This window comes from Solea senegalensis, linkage group LG21, assembly GCF_019176455.1.
Source record: "Solea senegalensis isolate Sse05_10M linkage group LG21, IFAPA_SoseM_1, whole genome shotgun sequence".
Lineage (NCBI taxonomy): Eukaryota > Metazoa > Chordata > Actinopteri > Pleuronectiformes > Soleidae > Solea > Solea senegalensis.
In genome coordinates, this window is record NC_058040.1 from 10,210,547 (window position 1) to 10,232,346 (window position 21,800).

At 38.6% G+C, this 21,800-nt stretch overlaps 1 protein-coding gene across 1 annotated transcript; it reads left to right on the forward strand.

Annotated features, from left to right (window-relative positions):
* Nucleotides 1-1,693: 1,693 nt before the first annotated feature.
* On the forward strand, nt 1,694-20,331 carry tbx5a (T-box transcription factor 5a). The gene is made up of 9 exons (XM_044011737.1): nt 1,694-2,102; nt 2,754-2,930; nt 3,629-3,723; nt 5,122-5,241; nt 5,891-6,038; nt 11,715-11,867; nt 14,577-14,668; nt 16,979-17,211; nt 17,940-20,331. Exons 2-9 carry the CDS (start codon nt 2,787-2,789, stop codon nt 18,530-18,532), a joined length of 1,578 nt encoding a protein of 525 aa, XP_043867672.1. The 5' UTR covers nt 1,694-2,102; nt 2,754-2,786; the 3' UTR covers nt 18,533-20,331.
* Nucleotides 20,332-21,800: the final 1,469 nt, after the last annotated feature.

Consider the following 21,800-nt stretch of genomic DNA (forward strand, 5'->3'; position numbering starts at 1 on the left):
GTACTTAAAACTGGTATCCTATTTTTTTAAAAATTCAAATATGTTGTCTTGTTATTAAGCCATTGCAACAGCTGCATGACTTTTGTAATTTAACAAACATTCATTCATTCATTTATTTATTTATTTATTTATTTACTTCCTTTTTGTCGGTCTGCAGCTGTATTAAAGTCTCGTGACTTATAAGGTGGAATATTTCCTCTTGTATGATCAGAGAAAAAAATCTGATTTAATCGATTTTAGCTTTTGCTTTAATATAGCATTTATATAACATTAATTCAGCTGTAATGTGTCGTTAGTGTGACGCACTGTCAGCGCAGCTGTGAGTTCACGCTGCACTCGCACATTCATGCTATCTGATTGTGAGATTTTTAGTTCAACTGCAAAATAATGTATTTCGTGAACTAACAATGTTTTCGTTGTAGCTGCTCGTTAGGCCTTCAATCGGTTTGCACGTGTGTGTTAATGATTCACTGTTGAAGTCAGTTAATAAAAACAATCAGCAGATGTTTTCACACTTTTCAGTTTACGTTTTTTACGTTTTTTAAAAAATAATTCTATATAAAACTCTTTAAATAAACTTTCTCGGGCCCTGAATTTATTTTCAAACTAATTTGAGAACTGCAAAAGCACAAAGATTAAAAAAAGAAATGGAACGAGAGCGCATTGAAAACGTTGATTATCTTAAAAACGAACTTGATGCACGAACTTTAATGTTTATGTGACGTGTACATTTAACATTTAACTCTTTGAACGAATTTAAATCCACATGCGTTTTCCATTTCTGTAATCACCATACTGTGCAGTTTATTTATTTACGTACGTATTTATTTGTAGGTATGTTTTCTTGTAGCTGCTAGTTGTATCGTGAAGCAAACAGTTCAGCATGTAACAGCGTTAAAACCAGTCATCAAGTTGTTGAACAGACTATATGTGTGCGCAATGTTGAGGTTTCTAAAATGATATTATTATTATTTTTCTGAAGACAAAAAAATGGTTCTATTTCTTTAATTGTCAAAAGATTGCATGTAAAATACGTGTAGCATTTACTTTTTATGATATCTTATCAATACGTGTTAATATTGGCACCTTGCTTGAAAAAGGACAAATACTGCTGACTCTACTGTCTACCGTCTCTATTGGCGCGTGGAGAAACTTTGAAATATTTATATTTTAGCGCGCGCACACTGAAGAAAATGACAACTTTGGCAGATAGTATGAAATCACACTGAAATCACACCGAAAAACAACGGTTAATTAAAGGAAATGTTTAAGTAACTGTAATAACTGCAGGCAAACGCATATGGTCGATTAATCAGAGACGTGGTTATTGACAGGATGCAGCTGTCAAATGTGATGTGATGATGTTTCATGAACTTTATTAGTCGTTGTTTGGAGGACGCAGCTTTGGAGGCGAAGGAGAAGAAGACGCGCGTAATTGCGCACGAACACCAGACTATGAAGACGTTTAGAAGCGAGCTGGGGTGGAGACCTGGGGGGAATGATTATGATTTCAGGGCAGCGAACACCAGTGCTGTTTCGTTACGGCTCCCCCTCATTCTCCTCCAAACGTACTGGTCTACGTATTGGTCTCTGTTTCCGCTTCGCACGGTTGGTCATTGATGCGCAGTGGAGTGAGTGGGGAGGGACGGCGCGCGCGCTAGAGTGGGAGACGTGGGGTTTGACAAGGCGGAGAAAGAGAAAGAGAGAGAGGAGGTGGAGAGAAGGAGGTGACGGACCTGCTCCTCTGGGACTCGGCTGTTTCTTACTGCTCGGTGCTATCAGCGGGATCTGCTCACAAAAACCGTCCAGGACTGAAATCAGGCTCCGAGGAGAGGTTTCCTCTGTCACTGAGCTCCGCGAGGATCTCCACGCTCGCTCACTGCTGCCTGCGCTTGTAGGAAAACGTTGTGGGAGTTAAATGTGGAGAGAGCGGGATTCATGGAGGATCTGCTGTGCGGCTTCATCGACCACAACCGCCTGGATTATCCGATTTGAGACGTTTTGAGAGCATCATTACACCAGTTTGAACAGAAAAAAGGGCGACGATTCTCTATCGTGCATCGCTGTGTTCCACCCCAGATTGCGACGTGGTTTTGTTTTAGGTAAACTGATCCTCTAATCCGGCTGCATGTGTCCATTGTTGTCGTAAGAAGATGTTTGCGTAAAGGCAACCCAGTGTTGGTAGAAGCAGAAGTGACACCGTGTGAGTGTAATAGTGGAAAGTGAGAGTATTCTTTTCCTGGTTCTTCGGTGTCTTTCACTTTGTCCTGGACATCATCATGTTGAGCTGTAACAACAAAGCTCAAGTCTTTTGTTTATGGAACATGGATAGGATAATGTGATTCCTAAAAAGCGAGGGCCCTACCTCTCTCTGGGCAGAAGTTCTCTTCCTATAACTCTTTTATTTTACTAATAACCTGCAATTGACTTTATTTATTATCACGATGTGGACAAAGGCAAATCAAATCTTATTGACCAATGACTTTATTGGTTCAATTCAAAATGTAGTGGTTCTGATTTAATATCTTAGAATTGGATTTTAATTCTCGTGACAATTACAATAGTACAGGATGTTTAATTCTTATAAGTTGCATCCCTGAGCTTGAATTGTGCACTAAACCTACCATCACTTTGGTCAGCATATTAAAGCTATTGTAAGCATATTAAATTCAACATTTTAATAATATGGATACACACACAGACACGCTCGCGCACACACACACTGACATACTGTATCTGTTTGGTTTTTGCAGCTGGGGGCGGTGTAGTTTTCAAGAGATCCGGTCATGGCGGACCAAGAGGAGACTTTTGGTCTCCCAAACTCTCCTGGTGGCTCTGATTCGAGGGAAGCGCAGAGCGAGAATAAATCCGAGAAACAGAACGGAACCTCAAGCAAATCCCCGTCATCACAGACAACCTACATCCAGCAGGTCAGTACTGGTCAGCGCGCAGAGGCCTCACTCTCACTCTGCTCTGCTCAGGCTGCAAACTGAGGTCACGGTCCCACTTTCACAGTAAAGAAATATTCCCCCCAGTTTCACGGTGTTGCTGTGGATTATAAAGTATCCACTAATGTCTTAAAAGTGGTAATATAATATACAGTACATGTGATTGGTTGCGAAAACCTCCAAACTATATCTACATTGTTAGCGTTGTTGGTATAATTTGAGTGAAACTGTCTCCCAAAAAAGGATGGAAAATTAATTCTAGAAAATAACATTTTAAAGTTTTTTTAATTGTGATTTCAAGACTAGATTATTGTGGGGAAATTTGAGTTGTTGTTACAGTTTAAATATGTTTGCAGAGGCCATACAGCTCTGCAGAATGATTGACTGCATGCGTGTGTGTGCTGTTAAATGGTAAAACAATGGTTATATTGTATATACACACTGTATTACTTATTGTTTGCACATGTGCAGCATATCATTGATGCACAATTCTTATATGTCTTTAAATGTAAAGTAAACTAATTATTATTTTATAGAATAAATGCTAACAAGTTAAAAAAAAGAGCATAATTTGTTTTGTTTGACCAAATCAGATGCCCTGAAAATGTAACTGTAGACAAACACGTAAAATGAAGGCCCCTTCGTTACAAAAAAAGACATTAATGTGTTTTATTTTGAAGGGAATGGAGGGAATAAAGGTCTATCTGCACGAGAGGGAACTGTGGATGAAGTTTTACGAGGTGGGGACAGAGATGATCATCACCAAAGCAGGAAGGTAAGAAGTAAAAAATAAATATACATTACATTATTGTTAGTATTATTGTTAGTATTGTTTAAATGAAATCACAATAGCAGTTAAGTGGCAGTCCTCTCATTTTCAGCGTGTGTGGATTTTATCTGGACCTTACATGTGATTTGAAACAGGGACACATTTCAATGTTTTTTTTTAGATTAAAACTAATATTATTCTATTTATGAGTGCTGTGGATTTATGGCGCGTGCCTGCAATGAGGCTGTTGTTGAGGTTTATCCTTTTAGTCAACACTTTTGTGGGTTCACTGAAGTGTGTTTTTATACCAGTTTAACTCACTGAAAACAGTTTTCTTATGGGACAACACAGCTTCTATCTATATCCATCTGAAATTATGCAGGAGATTTAGTTTTTTTTTGTGTGGAGCTACAGTAGAAACACAGGGCTTCTCGTGGGCGCTTTAGCGATCCGGGTGCATGTACGTTTTAGTCTTGTCTCTGGTGAAAATGATCAGTCTCTTCTACTCAGTGTCTCTGCCTCTACAGCCTCTGCATATGTTGTGCGTCTGTGTAATTATGCACTGACACGTTTTTGTTTGCAACACGTCTTGCGTGCACTGTGCACGTGCATGTGTCAGCTCCACATTTGCCCTCAGACATACATGCAGTCTGAATAAGTAATATGGATCCATGCATTAACGCGTGAAGCTCGCATGGTGTCTGGTTGTGACTCACTCACTTTGTGTGTATAATATGAACATTGGACATGTATAATTAATTAAACACAGATACATTTTTTCTCTCTCGCTCACTCACTCACAGCTGCACAAAGACTCAATTATACTCCCGTCACTCATGTCCCTCACATATTTTTTGGTGTGAAACGGTATTTACGCGCAACACTTGAGCCACCACCATCATCCCCCCAGTGACTGGTGAGAGCAGATGGCCTAATTCACATCACATGTTGACAAATACCAAGTGAATGTGCAAATGTTTCACTAAAAACATCTGCTTTATTAAGTTTTATGCGTAAAGTTCCACTCAGACGTGGCGCACTGAAGTAGTCCTTACCTTTCCAAAGCAGATATAGACATTTATCTGATGAGTTCACGTTCAATTCTGTTTAGTTTTGAGTTTCTTTCCCTTTTTTTATCACTACAATTTCGTGCATTTTTTTTACTTAAAGTTCTTAATCATAATTTTTACAATGGGGGAATGGATGCAGGCTCCCTCTGAATGTTTTTCAAATGTCCTGTCTTTGATGTGAAATCTCTCATTTCTTCCGCAGAACAGAAAACCATGTTACACACACACACACACACACACACACACACACACACACCGCAGTCTATTTTTTGCCTGTGTGTTTTTCCAGAGTGTGACAGAAATACACCACACTGCGCTATTTTGTCCTTCGCAGGCGAATGTTCCCCAGCTTCAAAGTGAAGGTCACGGGACTGAACCCCAAAACTAAATATATTCTCCTGATGGATGTCGTCCCTGCGGACGATCACCGATACAAATTCGCCGACAATAAATGGTAAGTGATAATAAAAACGAGGACTTGTAACTTTTGATTTTACGCACGGTTCATAACAAAATTTCAGTGCCACGGAAAAACCTACTATTGTAGTCTTGATGGAAGTGAATTGGAGTTAAACGTGTTTGGTTTTATATTGTTGCCCAGAAATCAATACAGGGACGTTTCTGTCGGAGCGGCCACGTCAGTGTCGAATAGAAAGTTTGTTTGACTTTTCCCAAAACTCCGCTTGTCTTTACGCGCACCGCAACCCACACTGGAGCACAAACACACTTATTAGTGTCATGTTGATCTCTGTAACTTTGTTTGGGTCAGTGCCTTTTCATGAGGAGCTATTTTAGCTCTGCCAATACCGATAATGACCTGTCCTGGAACTAATAATCTCCTCTTGATCGATAACATGCAGTGTTGGGAAATAGTTTACCAGCTCTGCCAATTAACCAGCTAATGAACGTATTTTAAGTTACTCTGAATAAGGTCCAGTGCAAAGTGTGTGCAGAAACTTTATAAAACAATTGATTTTGGGGGTAATTTAATGGTCTCGCCTCCCCCAACTAAGTAATAACTCAAAAATATTAAGTATTTCTCTTTCATACGTTTAATAATATCGTTGATAGGTGTGTGTGACGGTGCTGTTGTTGTGATCCAGGTCTGTGACCGGGAAGGCTGAGCCCGCTATGCCCGGGAGGCTCTACGTTCACCCGGACTCTCCCGCCACGGGGGCGCATTGGATGAGGCAGCTCGTCTCTTTCCAGAAGCTCAAACTGACCAACAACCACCTGGACCCGTTCGGACACGTAGGTGCCTAGGCCTGTCATGTCTTTTACTAAACCACATAGCCACATCTATGACACGACAAAGTGCAGAAATATAGTAATTTATCTCATGTTTTGTTGCTCAGAGGCACTTAAGCAGCGTGGGTTCCATTCCACGCACCAATAGATCACCGTTTATAAAGCAAATGTTGTTTTTTTAACAGCTGATCAATGTTCCCCCAAAAAACTGTGTTAAAGCATTAGATGCGTCGAGACTCAGAGATGAATCTGAACGACCAACGCTAAAGGAATGTATTATTATCATCTTATCACATGAAAAATGTTACCAGATAAAAATAACATTCGTCATTTAAAGTCATAATAAAGGACTGAATTTAAATTACATTTAAATAAAATGATTAATGTTAAGATCTAAAGAAAACAGGCCAAACTTTATGGTACTTTTTGAATACTTGCAAAGTGCAGTCTGTTTTGTTGTTCTAAGTTTAAATTTTAAATCTTTTTAATCTTGAAAGCTATTTTCGTTCTTTTTTTCGTTACACATATTCTGCAGGGATATTTGGACAAAGAGGATAAATACATATAAAGTGTTTAAAAAAAATAGTATAGCTTTTTTAGTGTGTTCCTTTCAAAATACATTAAAATGTAATCCATTTTCATACTTACAAAGAAGTTGCTTGTAACTTTTAAAAGTAATTATATATAAGTATATATATATATATATATATATATATATATATATATATATATATATATACATATATATATATATACATATATATACATATACAATTTTCAATGTCACAAAATTATTTTTTGAGTGTATTTTTTGACAGATAAAGTAAAAAAAAAAGGATTGTGGAAACTGTAAGATAAAGCAAAATATTTTCAAATAATTTCGAAATTTAAATGAATATACAGCAATATAATTTTCCCTCACATTCTGTTTGGTTTAAAGGAAATTGCTTATTGAATGAATGCCTTAATTCTTTAAACATCATTGGATTAAAACTCTCTCCAATCAGTTCTCAAAACATTCTGATATTAACATGATTAAGAAAACTCTCTTAATTATTTCTGCTTACCTTAATGATGCCATACTGTGAGAACTAGAACAAATCTGATTGAGAAATGTGGAGTATTGTGATTTTAGTCACAGGCTTTCATACAAGTTCCTGTCCTGTTTCAGTGTTTGCTGCTATAGAAGTAAATGAGACATTGAATTGTGCTCTGTGACATGTAAATGTCAAGCTGGACTGTTGGTGTCCACATGAATATAGTCACTGATAGTCAAGATGAATTTGTTGCTCCATCCTGGAAACGCCTTGGTGTGTTTTGTTGTTTGGATTTATTAAATATCTCCCTGGATGCATTAAAAGGTGCAGACCTCCTGTGAGAACTCTGCTTTCATAGAAGGGAACGACATGGACTCTTTTTAGGAAAAAGATAATATGCAGTTTGCACACTTTTTTGCCAGCTTGCAAACTTTAACTCCTCATTATTTTAAATTCAGCCCCTGGCTCCATGCAGGCGTTTGTATTCCTTGTCTTGCTTATAACACAAATATCACTCACTTTATCATCATATTTTCAGGCTATAAATGAGTCTACTGGCAGCAGCTTCTCATAAAAGTTTGAATTGATGAGCTCATTAATTTAAGCTTAGTAAGATGTCCTTTTAAACTATATGGGCCTCATTAAAATGTTTAGCTCTTGTCGATTAAAGCCACAAAAAAAAGCTGATTGGATATGAACACTTTTATCTTGTAAATGTGTTTAATCCGGTCCAGAGGCAGCTTTAAAACTTCAGTGATACAGTATTAAATGTATTCCTGAACACACACAATTATTTAAACACTCTGCAATAAGACGTCTTTCAAGTATTTGGTTACCAAAGCAAAAAAAAAAAGATATATATTGAATATTTTACACACTATCCACAAGACACCTTTGCTGCTTGTTACCCAGCCAAAGCCCAGCTGGTGAAATAGAAGTGCAGTGTTGTAGATTTTGGGTTAGAGTGCATTTCTTTTGATTGGTTGCAGTGGTTTTCTGTGCAGGGAGACGGCACCATGGGATTCATAAATGAAACGCTGGTGACTGGCCAGAAAGTCAGTCGACTCCATCAGCTTGTTGGTCCAGCTGGTTGAAATAACTTGTAGATGATTTATAATTACCATAGGAGTGAGACACGAGAGCGAAACATATTGCTGATGCTAGATTGGAGCGGCTCGGGACGACAGCAGACATTATTTCTCTGGAAATGTCTGGTTATTAGACACATGTCAGCAGAACTCACAGCTCAGCAGCGACTGAGTCTGAGGAGGTTAAGCCCCAAGGGGCAGGAGTGCGACTGCGATTTTATTTGTTTAAATTACGATGTCTGAAGATACCTTTTATTAGTTGAAGTTGCATGTTGCAGCTATATAACCTCACCTTTGCCTTCAGTCAACATCAAAACTCAACACATGTTCAGTTTGTAGAACTGGCCTGGCTCCTGATATTAATGTAAAATAAATAAAATACAATCACATACATCAGGGGCCTCAAACTCAACATGATCTGGGGGCCAGTTAACTTCTAGTCAGGTCAGGAGGGGACCGGGGGCCAGTCAAGTGGAAAAAATACCAACATTTTAGGGAAAAATGAACTGTTTGGTGATTAGACATGAATAATTATATCTTGATAAGGAGGATGTGGCACCCCATTGCAACGTAAACGTGTTTGTTTTGAATATATATAGATATAGATATAGAGTATATGTTGTTCACAACAAAAAAACACGTATTTCTGATGCAAAATGAATCTGTAAATCACAAAAATAGACAGAATAATTAAATAGAATGAAAAATAACATGTAGACAATTGAAATTAAAGCTTATATGTAACTACATGTTGAATGCATCCTTTTTAAATAAGTGTAGGGCCACAGGACACCGACTGGGGGGCTGCTTGTGGCCCACGGGCCGCGAGTTTGAGAGTTTGAGAGTTTGAGACCCCTGATATACATAAAAAGTTTGCTTGGTACTTTGTTATTTACGCCCATAGAGACACTTTCCTCTGCATTTAATCCAGTGGGTGTTGGGGAGACTTTGCTCAAGGGTACCATACCCTTTTTTTTCTACTAGACAGGGATTCAAACCAGCAGCAACCCTCCAGTTACAATCCCATTTCTCTTATGTTGTTCCTGAGCATTTCCATTTTATGTCACTTCAGACTTCTCAAAACATAAAATATGAAGTGTTAACAATCCAAGAACATGGTGTAAAAATAAAAAAAATCACAATAATAATCTAACAGCATAATATACTGTATATCATAACATTGTCGTTGTACTCTTAAGTGTGTCATCTTAAATAGTAGAGAGACTCTCAGACTCTCACAGAGAGACTCTCAGATGACATCTCTACCCTCACTGTTATGAATCTAAAGTAAACAAATTGGTGTTGTTTTCTTAAATTCCTCCAAATCATTTGTTTTTGTCTCAGGTTTCATACCAAGCTGCACTCTCTGCTTTGATCTCCCTCTTCCCTCTGAGAATATTTCTCAGTGTTATTCGTCTCCCCCTCCCCTCACTCTGCTGCCGCTCTCGTCTCCCTGTCTTCCCACACATGTTTGGGCCGGGAGGGTGGAGTGTGAGGATCGCACTGTTTATGTTTGACTGGCAGTGTGCGATGAGCAATAGATGATGGTGTACAAAGCCGGCTAATGCCGAGGCTCGGGGGAAACTCTCTGATGTGCGGCAACTTGAAAGCAAAGGGCAGCAGCACGAGACCCAAAGTGATCCCTCACTATCATTAAATACTATCATCCAGAGGCTGGGAGGGAGGAGGGGGAGGCAGAGATACAGAGATGCAGGCAGGGCAGCGACTGGGCCGGGGAGACGAGGCGTGTGCTGGGGCCCCAGTGGGTGGTCTACAGCTACACCACTGCACCCCATACTATAACACACATACTGGACTTTGGGAACCCACAGTCAGTGGACCATGTTATTTTCCCTTGCGTGAAATATCTATGCACCATTTTTAGCTTCTAATATCATGTCACTCTGCAGACCTTAAACGAGCCAGCGGTGACTACATGAATGCAAAGGAATATGTTTTGTTTAACTTTTTTTTTAACTATTTCTCTTCACTGTGCTCTGATAGTGTGGGGAAAAAGCTTTAATTGGACATAACATCATCTTGTGAATGTGGATGTGGAATGTGGAATGTGGAAATGCTGCTTGATAGTTGGAAAATATGCAAGAATCTGATAAATAAACATCCCGATAAAGAGCTGCTGATACAGGATATTTAAATATATTAGGATACAACAACACAAGGCAAAACTCTCATCGTAAAAAATCGTTATAAGCATAAACATTGCAGTTTTTTGTCTAGAGGGAGAAGTGAGAGAACTCAAAGTCGGCTGCCAACTAGCAGTTGGAGGCTTAAATGCAGGAACATTTTTCTGATATTTTAATAAAGTATTGCATTTTTTTATTCATTTAACATCCTGAGTGATGTTTTCTGCACGGTGCATGGCATTTCATGGTGACCTACTGCACCATGAAATTACATCAAGTTAAACAAAAAAAATGGCTATTGTATCTCTGGTTCACTTGGCCCCCGAGAATGAACTTGGGGTAACGTCTGTGTGCAGTAATGCAGGATTCCCCTCCTCACAGGCACCGACACAGGGTCACATTGATCCCTTGTCTGTTCTCAGGCTGGCAGTGAAAGGCAGGTACAAAAACAAGCTTTGAGATAAGAGATAAAGACGAATGCCTATACGGGATAGACACATGTGGGAGGAAGGGGCTGGGGGGGCTTTATTTCTTTTTAAACTTTAAATGTAAGTGTGTCTGGAGAGAAAAGAATGAAATAACATTAGATTCCCAAAAGGCTGGTGACTATGACTGGACTGTGGTTGAAAGTGCCAAAAAATAGAAGTTCAAAGCTCAAGTTCAGCAGTGTGGACCGGGTCTTGATGTCACCACCGATCGAAGTCATCACTTAGCACAGAGGGAAGACACTCATCTGGTATCTCATCTACTCTGAGTGGTGGCTGTTACCATGGGAACCATTCAGTAACATTCTAACACAATAGCCTATGTACTGTAATGAGATTAAAATTCAGGTTCCAGTCTGAAATAGGAGGGTTTCCAACATTGGATTTCTTTACATGGAGAAGGCAGAGAGCGAGGGGTTTTTGCACAAAAGGAAAAAAAATAATCCATGTGTGATTTTTTTCATTGATTAGTTGTTTATGAAACAATAAATGATTCATTTCCTGTTGTAATGCAATTTAGTTTAGTTTTACCCGTGGGTAAATGCGTCATTTGTAGAAAAGGTTTGGTGGATTGTGTTCTCCAGTGCTTGAACTAAAGTAAAAAATCACTTTCTTGATATAAATGACAAATCTATTTGCATTTTAGTGAATCATATCATCATTATAGTAATATACATTTGCCTCTATAGTTTTGTATATTTAAAGTGGAAAATACAAAAATGTGGTGGATGTGCATTACTTTTAGTTTAGTTTATAAGGTGATCATTTAATACTTTCCTTTTTTCCCTTAAACGATCACCTTAAAATGTTCCATAATTTATCAGCTTAAATGCTCACTGCTGTTTCATTTATTTTATTTAAAGTTGTTGGGTTTTTTTGTATATTAAAAATAACACGGCTTCTGTGCACATTTGGTCAATTGCAGATCATCTTGAATTCGATGCACAAATATCAGCCGCGGATCCACATCGTGAAGGCGGACGAAAATAACGGCTTCGGCTCCAAAAACACGGCCTTCTGCACTCACGTCTTCCCCGAGACCGCCTTCATCGCGGTCACGTCCTACCAGAACCACAAGGTAAGAGTTCCCTCATCACGTGTTTACTACAAACCGAGACGTGGAAAATGTGTGTAACATGCAAGAGCGTCTTTTTAAGGAATGAATTTAATTTGTAAAACAGTGTTTTATGTATCTTTCAAATAATTAGACGCATTAATGACTTTCATCCAATGCTGTGCATTTCCAATGGGGTAAACTGAATTCATTGTGAGTTCACAGATTCTATTATATTTTATTATTATTATTATAATAATAATAATAATAATAATAATAATAATAATAATAATAATAATAATGATAATACTATAAGTTACAACTAATAATAGTTCTATTTATATTTAGGTGAACAATTGGAGATCGAATCTGTATTATTTAATTAACCTATTTTTTATATAGTTTGTGCCCGTTATTTGTCTGGTGTAAGGAGAAAAAGGCCTTCCTTACCGTATTATTCGATTCAATTATTGTTATAGAATCAAAGTGATGCATCAACAAAACTGTCCTGCTCTGGTTAAAACGATACACATGGAAATGTTGATTAATGGAGAGCTGCAATTATATAATACTAATATTGGTCCTTTTGCTTTTTTTGTTGTGTTATTAACCTAAATAACATCCTATAATAAAACTGGGGACGCTGTTAATATTCGTGTGCGCAGAGGCTGGATTTATTTTGTTTTTCCGACACACGAATTTATAGATTTAAAGGTAAACATCGGAGCTGTTTGTGTTTGCTCGAGGCCGTGCAGCCTCGTACTTGTTGGTAATTGGACTTGCGTGTTAAGAAGCAGAAATAAAACTGTGTATTTACTCAGTGGACACACACACATCGCAGGACGTGCAGATATCTGTAAACAGCGCCCGTTTAACATCATTTAACCGTGTGTGTGTGTGTGTGTGTGTGTGTGTATAGACCTACATGTTTTTAGTTTTAGGGACATGGGAGAATGGGGCGAAAGCTCATAATATCCCCACAGCCAATCAGAAGCATCTGCGCTTCTGGGAACAGGAAGCGCAAATGACCGACATTCTGAAGAAACCATTCATTATTTTTCAAACATGTTATTGGGGGCCGAGATCGTAACCCGGGGCTAATTATTGGGGCTTTCCAGAGAACTGCAGGAAAACAAGCATTTCTGATTTCCTGGCAGTTTTTGTTTTTTTTGTTTTTTTGAACCACGACTGTCTAATCTAACAGTCTCACATCTGCTGAAACAATATGTGCTGCAGGCACGAGGCCAACTCACCTGCTGCACTCTCAGCTAATGAAAACGCCTAATGTCTCTTACTTCCTCTCACAGCTGCAATTTCTTTTTTTCTTTTTCTTTTACCAAGCTTTTGTTTTCTAAAATAATGTTGTTGGTTTTTTTTTATCAAATTCTTTTCAAAATGAGGCATCGGTTATTTTAAATGAGTTTGGACACTGTGCATTCTTTCTTTTTCTTTCTTTCTTTTCAAGTTGTGAAGTTGTAGTGTCTCCAGGCCTATACTCTCAAATTAGGTTTTCATATAGAAGTCTTTTTTATCGTCTGAGCTCAGTTAAAAGGAAAACACATGTGGGTTTGAAAAATATATGAGTTTCTTTTTGTTATAGGGTCAGACTCTCACCCTTCTATAAAGTACCTTAAAGTGATACTTGAGTAAAGTACAGGTACCTTACCAGGAAAATTACTTTAGTAGAAGTTGAAGTCACTTTTTTATAATATTACTTAAGTAAAAGTATATGCGGTTTACCAAAATGAATTTTCTGATATAAAATGCATTTCATTTTTAGAAATAAAAGTATTCAATAAGTGAGGAGTGAAGATTGAGCCATGGTAGCTCAGTGGTAGGGTGAGTTGTTGTTCAACTGCAAGGTTGTGGGTTCAGTTCCTGGCTCTGCTAGTCTAAATGTGACCTTGAGCAAGGTGTTGAAGTGTGTGAGAAAGATGGGTGAATAGCAAAATTATTGTGTAAAGTAGCTCATCAAGACTAGAAGACCACAACTCTGCTTCTGATTTTATCTGGTAGTAAAGAGTAACAAAGTTAGAGGAAAATGTAGTAGAGTAAAAGTGAAAGTTGCTAGAAATAAAGTATGTTGTACTTAAGTACAGTAACAGATCATTATTTGTCTCGCTCTATTTCGTCTTGGGCCGCTTCAAGAGAGTAAAAGAGACGCTGAACTTTTGCGTTCCAATTTTTAACAAGGAACAAAACAAGGTTTGGTGAAGGTGTCAGTTTGTGTGCAGACAAATCTCTGGTCTTGTCAGAAAACTGGAAGCACACACACAGGAGCTGTCAACTAATTGCCTGCCAGAAAGCACTACAGCACTAGGGATATCCTGTCATTTTTCCTTTTCTCAAAAAACTGAGTCCATCAAATGTAACATTATAAATGATGTCTTATTGAGACATGATGTTTATGGACCCGTTCAGCTCCAGGATGCCTAAAAGCTTCTTGGGTTTCTGCAAATGTGATGTTTTATGTCATTCTCTCCAGTGACTCGTAAGCATTTTTTGTTTGTTTCCCAGTGCATCCAAAAACCCATCAAACCTAAGCTGCACACAAATGTCTCGCGTGCAGCCTAAGGCCGAGGAGGCTGCTGGTCTGTATACCGAGTGTAGGAGGACACTGAAATGTTGCAGAATAGCTATTTTTGGACAAAGAGATTGATGCAAGTGTGTGTAAAAAAAATTTAGTGGGGGTCAAGTGTTTCTCATTGCACTGTGTATGTTGCTTTTTTGCAGATAACCCAGCTGAAGATTGAGAACAACCCCTTTGCAAAAGGGTTCCGTGGAAGCGATGACATGGAGCTGCACAGGATGTCCAGAATGCAAAGGTATAACTATAGAAAGTTGTATTAGTGTCACTAATCCGTGGGCTCTGATTTGTAGAAACGCTGACACAAACTCAAACGACGGCAAACGAGTAGATAAATACAGTCTCACCGCAATTACTGACATCCTGGTCACATTGTCACTTAACCAGACCCACTTCAATGCTTCTATCACCTCAGCGTAAGCCACTTATGACTTATTCTCAGTGACGTAAGTGTGGCTCTTGATCTTCAGCCAGTTTTCATGCTGAACACTTTTATGGCTAATCTGGAAAAAAAAAAAACCTCTGAAAGACAAACTGCAACATCTCCTTTCCACACTCCTTCCACCAGGATATTCCAGCTGCTTATGTGTTTGGCTGCACGTGTGTGTGTGTGTGTGCGCTCGACTGGTGGTATCATTTGGTCCAGCAGTCTTGACCACGTTGCGTTCTCTCTCTCTCCCTCCCTGTGTGTTATTCAGTCCAGATGAGGGATCTGAGTCCATATTGTGTGGAAAACACTTTTTCAAAGGACAAAATCTGGTTTCTAAACTCAGAGCACCACCCCCCCCTTTTTAGTCCACCAATGCAGATGCTGTGTGTATTCATATGTTGAATTTCCATATCGTACTAAACTTTAACCCTTGGAACACAGAGCATTTAGGCTGCTTTTTTTCCATGACTATGTTAAAAAGTGTAAGAATGTGCAATAGAGTGTCTTATATCCTTTTTTCCCAGCAATCTGGATCTCCAGCATTTTCACCAACTATATAAACACACCTGAGCAAAAAGTACTCACTTTTAAAAAAAAAATCTGATTGAATTTGTGAAATTTGTTAATACGTCACGTTTCAAAGTTTGCTTGGCTCATTTTTTATGAACACAAAAAGAAGAAAAATGGTCTATTTTGTGACTTCTTCACAATTATCACTACTCCCACTTTTTAAAAAGCAAAAACTCATAGGATGTCCATATAAGGAGTTGTGTATTATTCCCACTGCAATTTACCAAGGGTGCACCTATGGCACAGATGGCTGTTTGGCCGTTCCTAAAATTCTGCTTCCTTACCGTAATCCTCCATCTAAACTACAGATTAAAGGTTTTTGTAATTAAGCGTTTCAGGTTTATGCTGCAGAGAATAATCTATGAAAAACCATAGTAGATTTCTGCACTTTTTTTTTTGTTTTATATATAAAATGGCATTCTCGATCACATCAGACACACGTTAAGTTCCTTTAAGTAGGTGCGTGCCACAAGATAATACGACATTTTAAGTGAAATGAATTTCACCCATCAAACCTCGCAAATATATATAGAGGTTGGTGAGAGGCCAAACCACACCATCAGTCATAGGCGCCATTGTCCGACCCTGCCAAGTACAGTAAGCTATGCACGTCTGCTCCTGGTTACAATTTTACAAAAGGGAGAGCTTTACACGCAAAACAGGACACAGTTTCAAACTGACGCGATCCCTGAAATCAAAGACCCAAAAGTAGCAAAAATGATCTATTGAAGGATCCTGTGGATGAATAGGAGTGAAATACACGCTGGTGTTTCCACTGGGAAGGGTTTTCCCCACAGCACAGAGGAGTGTCTCTATATCTGTGAATCCTGTGTGATTCACCCACGGTCAAGTTGTCTTAGATTCAATTCAAGTGCTTGTGTTGTTTGTGTATTTAACCGTTTAGTGCTCTGATATAGTGCGCCATAGAAGAAATTGTTGTGGTTTGACATATAACCTTTTTAATGGGTTCAGATTAAGGATCTTGTTTGTACCGCCTCCATACTTCTGCACTTTACTTTATTAAATCTCTCTTTAATACTCTTTTAATAACCTCCTCTTAACTTTTATATTCTGTTGTGAGTTTAATGTCTGGCATTGTCTCGTCTCTGTAAGTATTTGTACTGTCGATGCTGCTATCTTGACAAGGACTCCCTGGAAGTCTCTCAATGGGGCACTCCCTGGGTAAATAAAGGATAAATAAATAGAAAAACACATAAATAAAACATATGCTATGTGAAATAGTGTTCATTTGCGAGTAATGTAAAAATCACGCATACAACTGCAACTACAAAGACATACAGCACAGAGTTTACGTTGACTTGGCTACTGCACCTTTATGAACGGCTCTTTAATAAATGATGTGTGAATTGTTGTGTTGTATTTTCCGTCATGTTGTCAGTGTGTGTGATCTTCAGAAAATCTGCCAAAGGGCTACAGCTTTAACGCCAGCAGATTTACATGATGTTCATTAACATGCTCAATCCCTTTAAAAAAAAAAACATTTACTAACATGTCTATCTGTCCATCTGTTTTTCTGTATTTTTTTAGTACAAAGGAGTATCCAGTGGTGCCTCGCAGCACAGTGAGGCAGAGAGTGGGCTCCAGCCAGAGCCCGTTCAGTGGGGAGGTCCAGGGCATGGGCACCCCAAGCTCCTTGAGCTCCCAGTACTCCCAGTGCGAGAACGGGGTCACGAGCACCTCACAGGACATGTTGCCCCAGTCGGGCTCTTACCCTGTGCCGCATGAGCACAGTCAGGACTACCACTGCATCAAGAGGAAAGGTAGGAGACTCGACTGACATGAAACATCAACTTGAGGGATATGGTTTAAAATGTGAGACCAAGGTTTCAATCACTGCACACAGCTGAGGGATAGACAAAGAAAAACACAGATTCTTGTGTCACATGGGTTGAAACCTATCAATATCTGGAAACATGTAGATTATTGTTGAGGATTCATTTTAAATGCTTTTAAATGTGTGTTTTGTTTTTCACAAAAAGCAAATACAAAAAGTATTAAACTGTAAATATGTATGTATGTACGTAATATGTATCCTGTGCTCTTTTACTGGACACCTTTTTGCATTAAATGCTAGCACATGTTGTGGTTCAAAACACATAATAAAGCAGCATAAACACAGTTTGCAACTCACAAAGGCTGCAATAAATGTTTCTATGAGCTATGCAAATGAAAAGGCAACACATTTTCAATCTATTTTCAATCACAGTCACTGTGTCAAATCACAATTAGATATTTTCCCATAATATGTAACATATGTGCGTGAAAGATACAATGATAGTCCAAGTGAAGTCTCTGTGTTCTTTTTTACAAAGAATGTAAATGTGCCTGTTTAAAATGCACATAACTGTTCTTATAATTGATTAGAGGAACAGTTTTCCAATTTCCCAAAAAACATTTGTCAAAGTTATTGTTGAGTGGCTGCACATTTCATTTCTGTGTCATAAAAAGGGAGTAACTCTCCTCGTTATCTCTGTCATTCCACCTGTAGTCGAGGACGACTGTCACTCAGGCGAGCACACCTATAAGAAAGCCTACCTGGAGAGCTCGTCCAGTGAAGAGGACCATTACTACCGTCCTGTCAGTTACACCCAGAGCCTCGGCCTGGCCGGCGGGCCCTACCGCAGTGAAGCCAACCAGCGGCAGGCGTGCATGTATGCCAGCGCGTCACAGGGCGCAGAGCCTGTTCCCAGCTTGGAGGACATCAGCTGCAACACATGGGCCGGCGTCTCGCCCTATGGGAGTTGCTCCGTCACCACCATGCAGTCGATGGAGAGGCTGCCCTACCAGCACTTCTCTGCTCACTTCACCTCAGGGTCCCTGGTGTCCAGACTTGGCGGGGTTGGGGGCCACGCCTCGCCGCAGCTGGGTGACGGCCACCATGCAGCCATGTACCAGAGCTCCATGGCCCACCAGACTCTGGGCCGCCAGTGCAGCCCCGGTGCTGGGATCCAGTCGCCAACAGGCAGCCTACAGGGAAATGAGTACTTGTACACACACGGCATCCCACGTACTTTATCGCCACACCAGTACCACAGTGTGCATAGTGTCAGCATCATGCCAGAGTGGAATGAGAACAGCTAAGAGAAAGCTGAAAGGAAGAAAACAAAAACAAAAAAAAGGACCAAAATAAGGCAGGGTTTTAGATAACTTCATATTTATATTTTTTAGAGATGCAACAGTGGACATTTGTGAGACAAGCATCGCCTCACTAAACTTGTCGTGATAGCATCTGCACTTATAAGAAAGCAACATAAGTATGAACAAAGATGACATGGACCGTAAAATCTTACACAAAGACTTTCCACAAAGTGAAGTCAAAGAGGAAACAGTGGAAATGCAGACACTGACCAGGAGGAGAAAATGCTTCAGTCTCCCAGTTTATAATGCTATCATGCAGAGGAGTTCTTTGTGGATGTTTCAGAGATGAGAGAAAATGCTTTCATCATACAGACTCTTCTCTTCTATCCATGTCCCAAATTGATGTAAAAAAAAAAAGGACATTGTCTTCTGCTACTTTAGCTTTAGTTCTCAGTTTATGTCTCTTTTATTGTAGTTTACAACTTACTTTGTAGTAAAATTGCTTTTTTTTAATGAATAATCAAAAGAGAGCCTTTGTTGTGGCTCTTTGGTAACTTTGCATGCTCTTACATCTGTTAAATTATTTGGATTCATCCATCCATCCAGAAAAGCTGGAATACGGGGAAGTAAAATTATAGCAGACTGCTCAATTAACCATTTTAACATCATGATGCCTTCAATCCAATAATTATGTGTTGGGGCTTGCAAAAATAAAAAAATGTTTGTGTTACTATGTATAACATTATTATGTCTGGTTATAGTTATCAGTCACAGCTGTCCCAATCCATTCATCAATACAGATATGTACTGGTGGTGGCCAGAAACACAACTTGAGGGATGAAAACAACATAAATGTTTCTCTGTGTCAGCTAAAGTGTAAATGGGTGTACGTCAGACTGAGTGTTTGTTGAGTTCCTCTGCCCTCAAGTGGCCAAAATAAAGTCATTCAAAGTCATTTTTATTTAATCATCTGCAGTATGTAATGCTATATGCACTTACTCTGGATGGTACGGAGAATAGTACTCATTGAATCCATAGTAGTCACAGTGGACATTGGTGAAATCCTGATGTGTATGGGAGAAATAAAAATTAAAAAAATTTTCTAACAAAAAATATTTCAAATGTTTTGCTCCTATGGTTCAGGTTTGGTTTTTGGTAAAACTGGCTGTTTGCAATTGATAAACAGAGCATGAAAAACCTCCATAAAATCTGTTTTATGATGCACTTGTTGACAACGTCAGACCCAAAAATAACAATACAATGGGACCCATCAATATATAAAAGTGGAATCGTTTCAAAAGGAAAACAAGTGTCAAAGCTTCCCTCAAAATGTACAAGCAAAAGGAAAATTATTGTGCACGATATTTGTTGCTTTGAGGGAAAACTCAAACCAGAATGTTGTGGGTTTTGATTGTTTGACAATAGTCAAAAGTAAGAGTTGGAATAGTGTAGAATGTAAAACTCAAAACTGATCCTTTACACGCTATAAAAGTTTCACCATGCAGATGACAAAGGCGAAACTTTCAAGGTATGTAGTCAATAGAATGTTATTTTGTCAATAGTATTTATTTTTCAGCCTGCTTCTGCTCGTATCAAATATAGAAGGTCCAGTTTCTTTTTTTATTGTCAGTTTTCTTTTTTTTAATTACTGCTATTGTTTATAAGGTTTTTGTAATCATACTATAGAAAGGAGAAGATAGACAGCTGTCGAGAAGTATCAAAAATAATGTTGAAACACATAAATAACTTTGTATATAAAGATGTACATAACGGAATACCTGCAATAAATTTTAAAACATGAATGCATTGAGGGGTTTTCGTGTGTTTTACAAACTCTGCTGTTGTAGCTTTGTAACCTGGTAACCGGATTATATATCCACCATCTGTCTAAGCAGACATCTAATCAGAATAACTGGAAATAACTCCATGGGCTTTAAACTGTTATATCACTCATTTTGATAATGTAAAGCACCTGCCGTGACATCAATAATGACAGCAGAGGAAAAACATTACAAATCACACTTCTCTTCTTAATTGTTTGGTTTGATTCTAGTCAGTTCATTTCAATGATGAAGTAGCTAAGTTAATGTGATGCTGTAGTTAAATAATATGTTTATTCTGCTGCTGGTTTATTAAGTTAATTACACTAAAAAGAAAATGGTCTAAAAAAACAAAAAAAAGATATGGAATAAAAGCACATGATTTAAGTTTTACCAAATGAAATATTCCGTTTTTCAGTGTACACATACAGTTTTTGTGAGGTTGCTACGTCATTGACTCACTTCAAACAGAGTTTTTCGATAACGTGGGATTGTTTCAACGTTGGGTTTGCCCTTTATTACTAGTTTCATTCTCACAAGTTTACAAAGTGTCATATACATTATTCTTTGGGTGAAAGTTCCATTGAATCTGACACTGAGCCATCGTGCATTTCATACATGAAATCAAAGCAGATAACTGGAGTTCGGCCACATCGCTTTTTATTATTCACACATGTGCCTTTTCCATGATAAAAGCCGTCTTGTGTAACAGTTTGGGAACTTTTACCCATGAAGTAAAAGCAGAAGTGCTTCCTGTATCCAGAGCCAAAGAGGATTTCCACATGAACGAGGATGTTGTGTTTCTCAGGAGTTACAGACCTGCAGCTGTACAGGAGCATCAGAGTTGAGCGGACTGGACCACAAAACACTTACTACTCACTCGGTCTAATGAGAGACAAACAAAAGCATCCTCAAATCAAACCCATGATACACAGTAAGAGTGCATTACAATATTTCTTAAATCAGCTGCTAAAACTATGACTGTGGACATTTTCAGGAAGTGCAGAAAGCCTAATGAAAGTGCATATGAACAATTTGGTTTGTTTAAACCACCATAATGGCAGGAAAATGAACAGCGCCAGTGCCAGTCTCAAGTCAGCAAAGTTCACTGCACTTCAAATCCAAGGAGATCGAGCAATTCATCACAGAACTAAAAAGAATTCTCATGCCTGTTGGGTCATTATTCCACACTTCTAGAATTCAGTCATTTTCAAATTACGGATAGATTTTCAACTCTCCTAGACTCTAGTAACGACTTAGTCATCTAAATAAAAGCATTTGAAATAAAGAAGATATTAAAGATAGTAAGTGTTGGATTCTAAACCTGATATAAAATTATTATTGCACACGTGGAACTTGCTTCGAGTGAGTTTTATGGCAGTGATCCACCCTCGCCACCTCTTGGGAGTTTTGGGAATCCTTTCTCATCCTGGAGACAGTTCTCCACCATC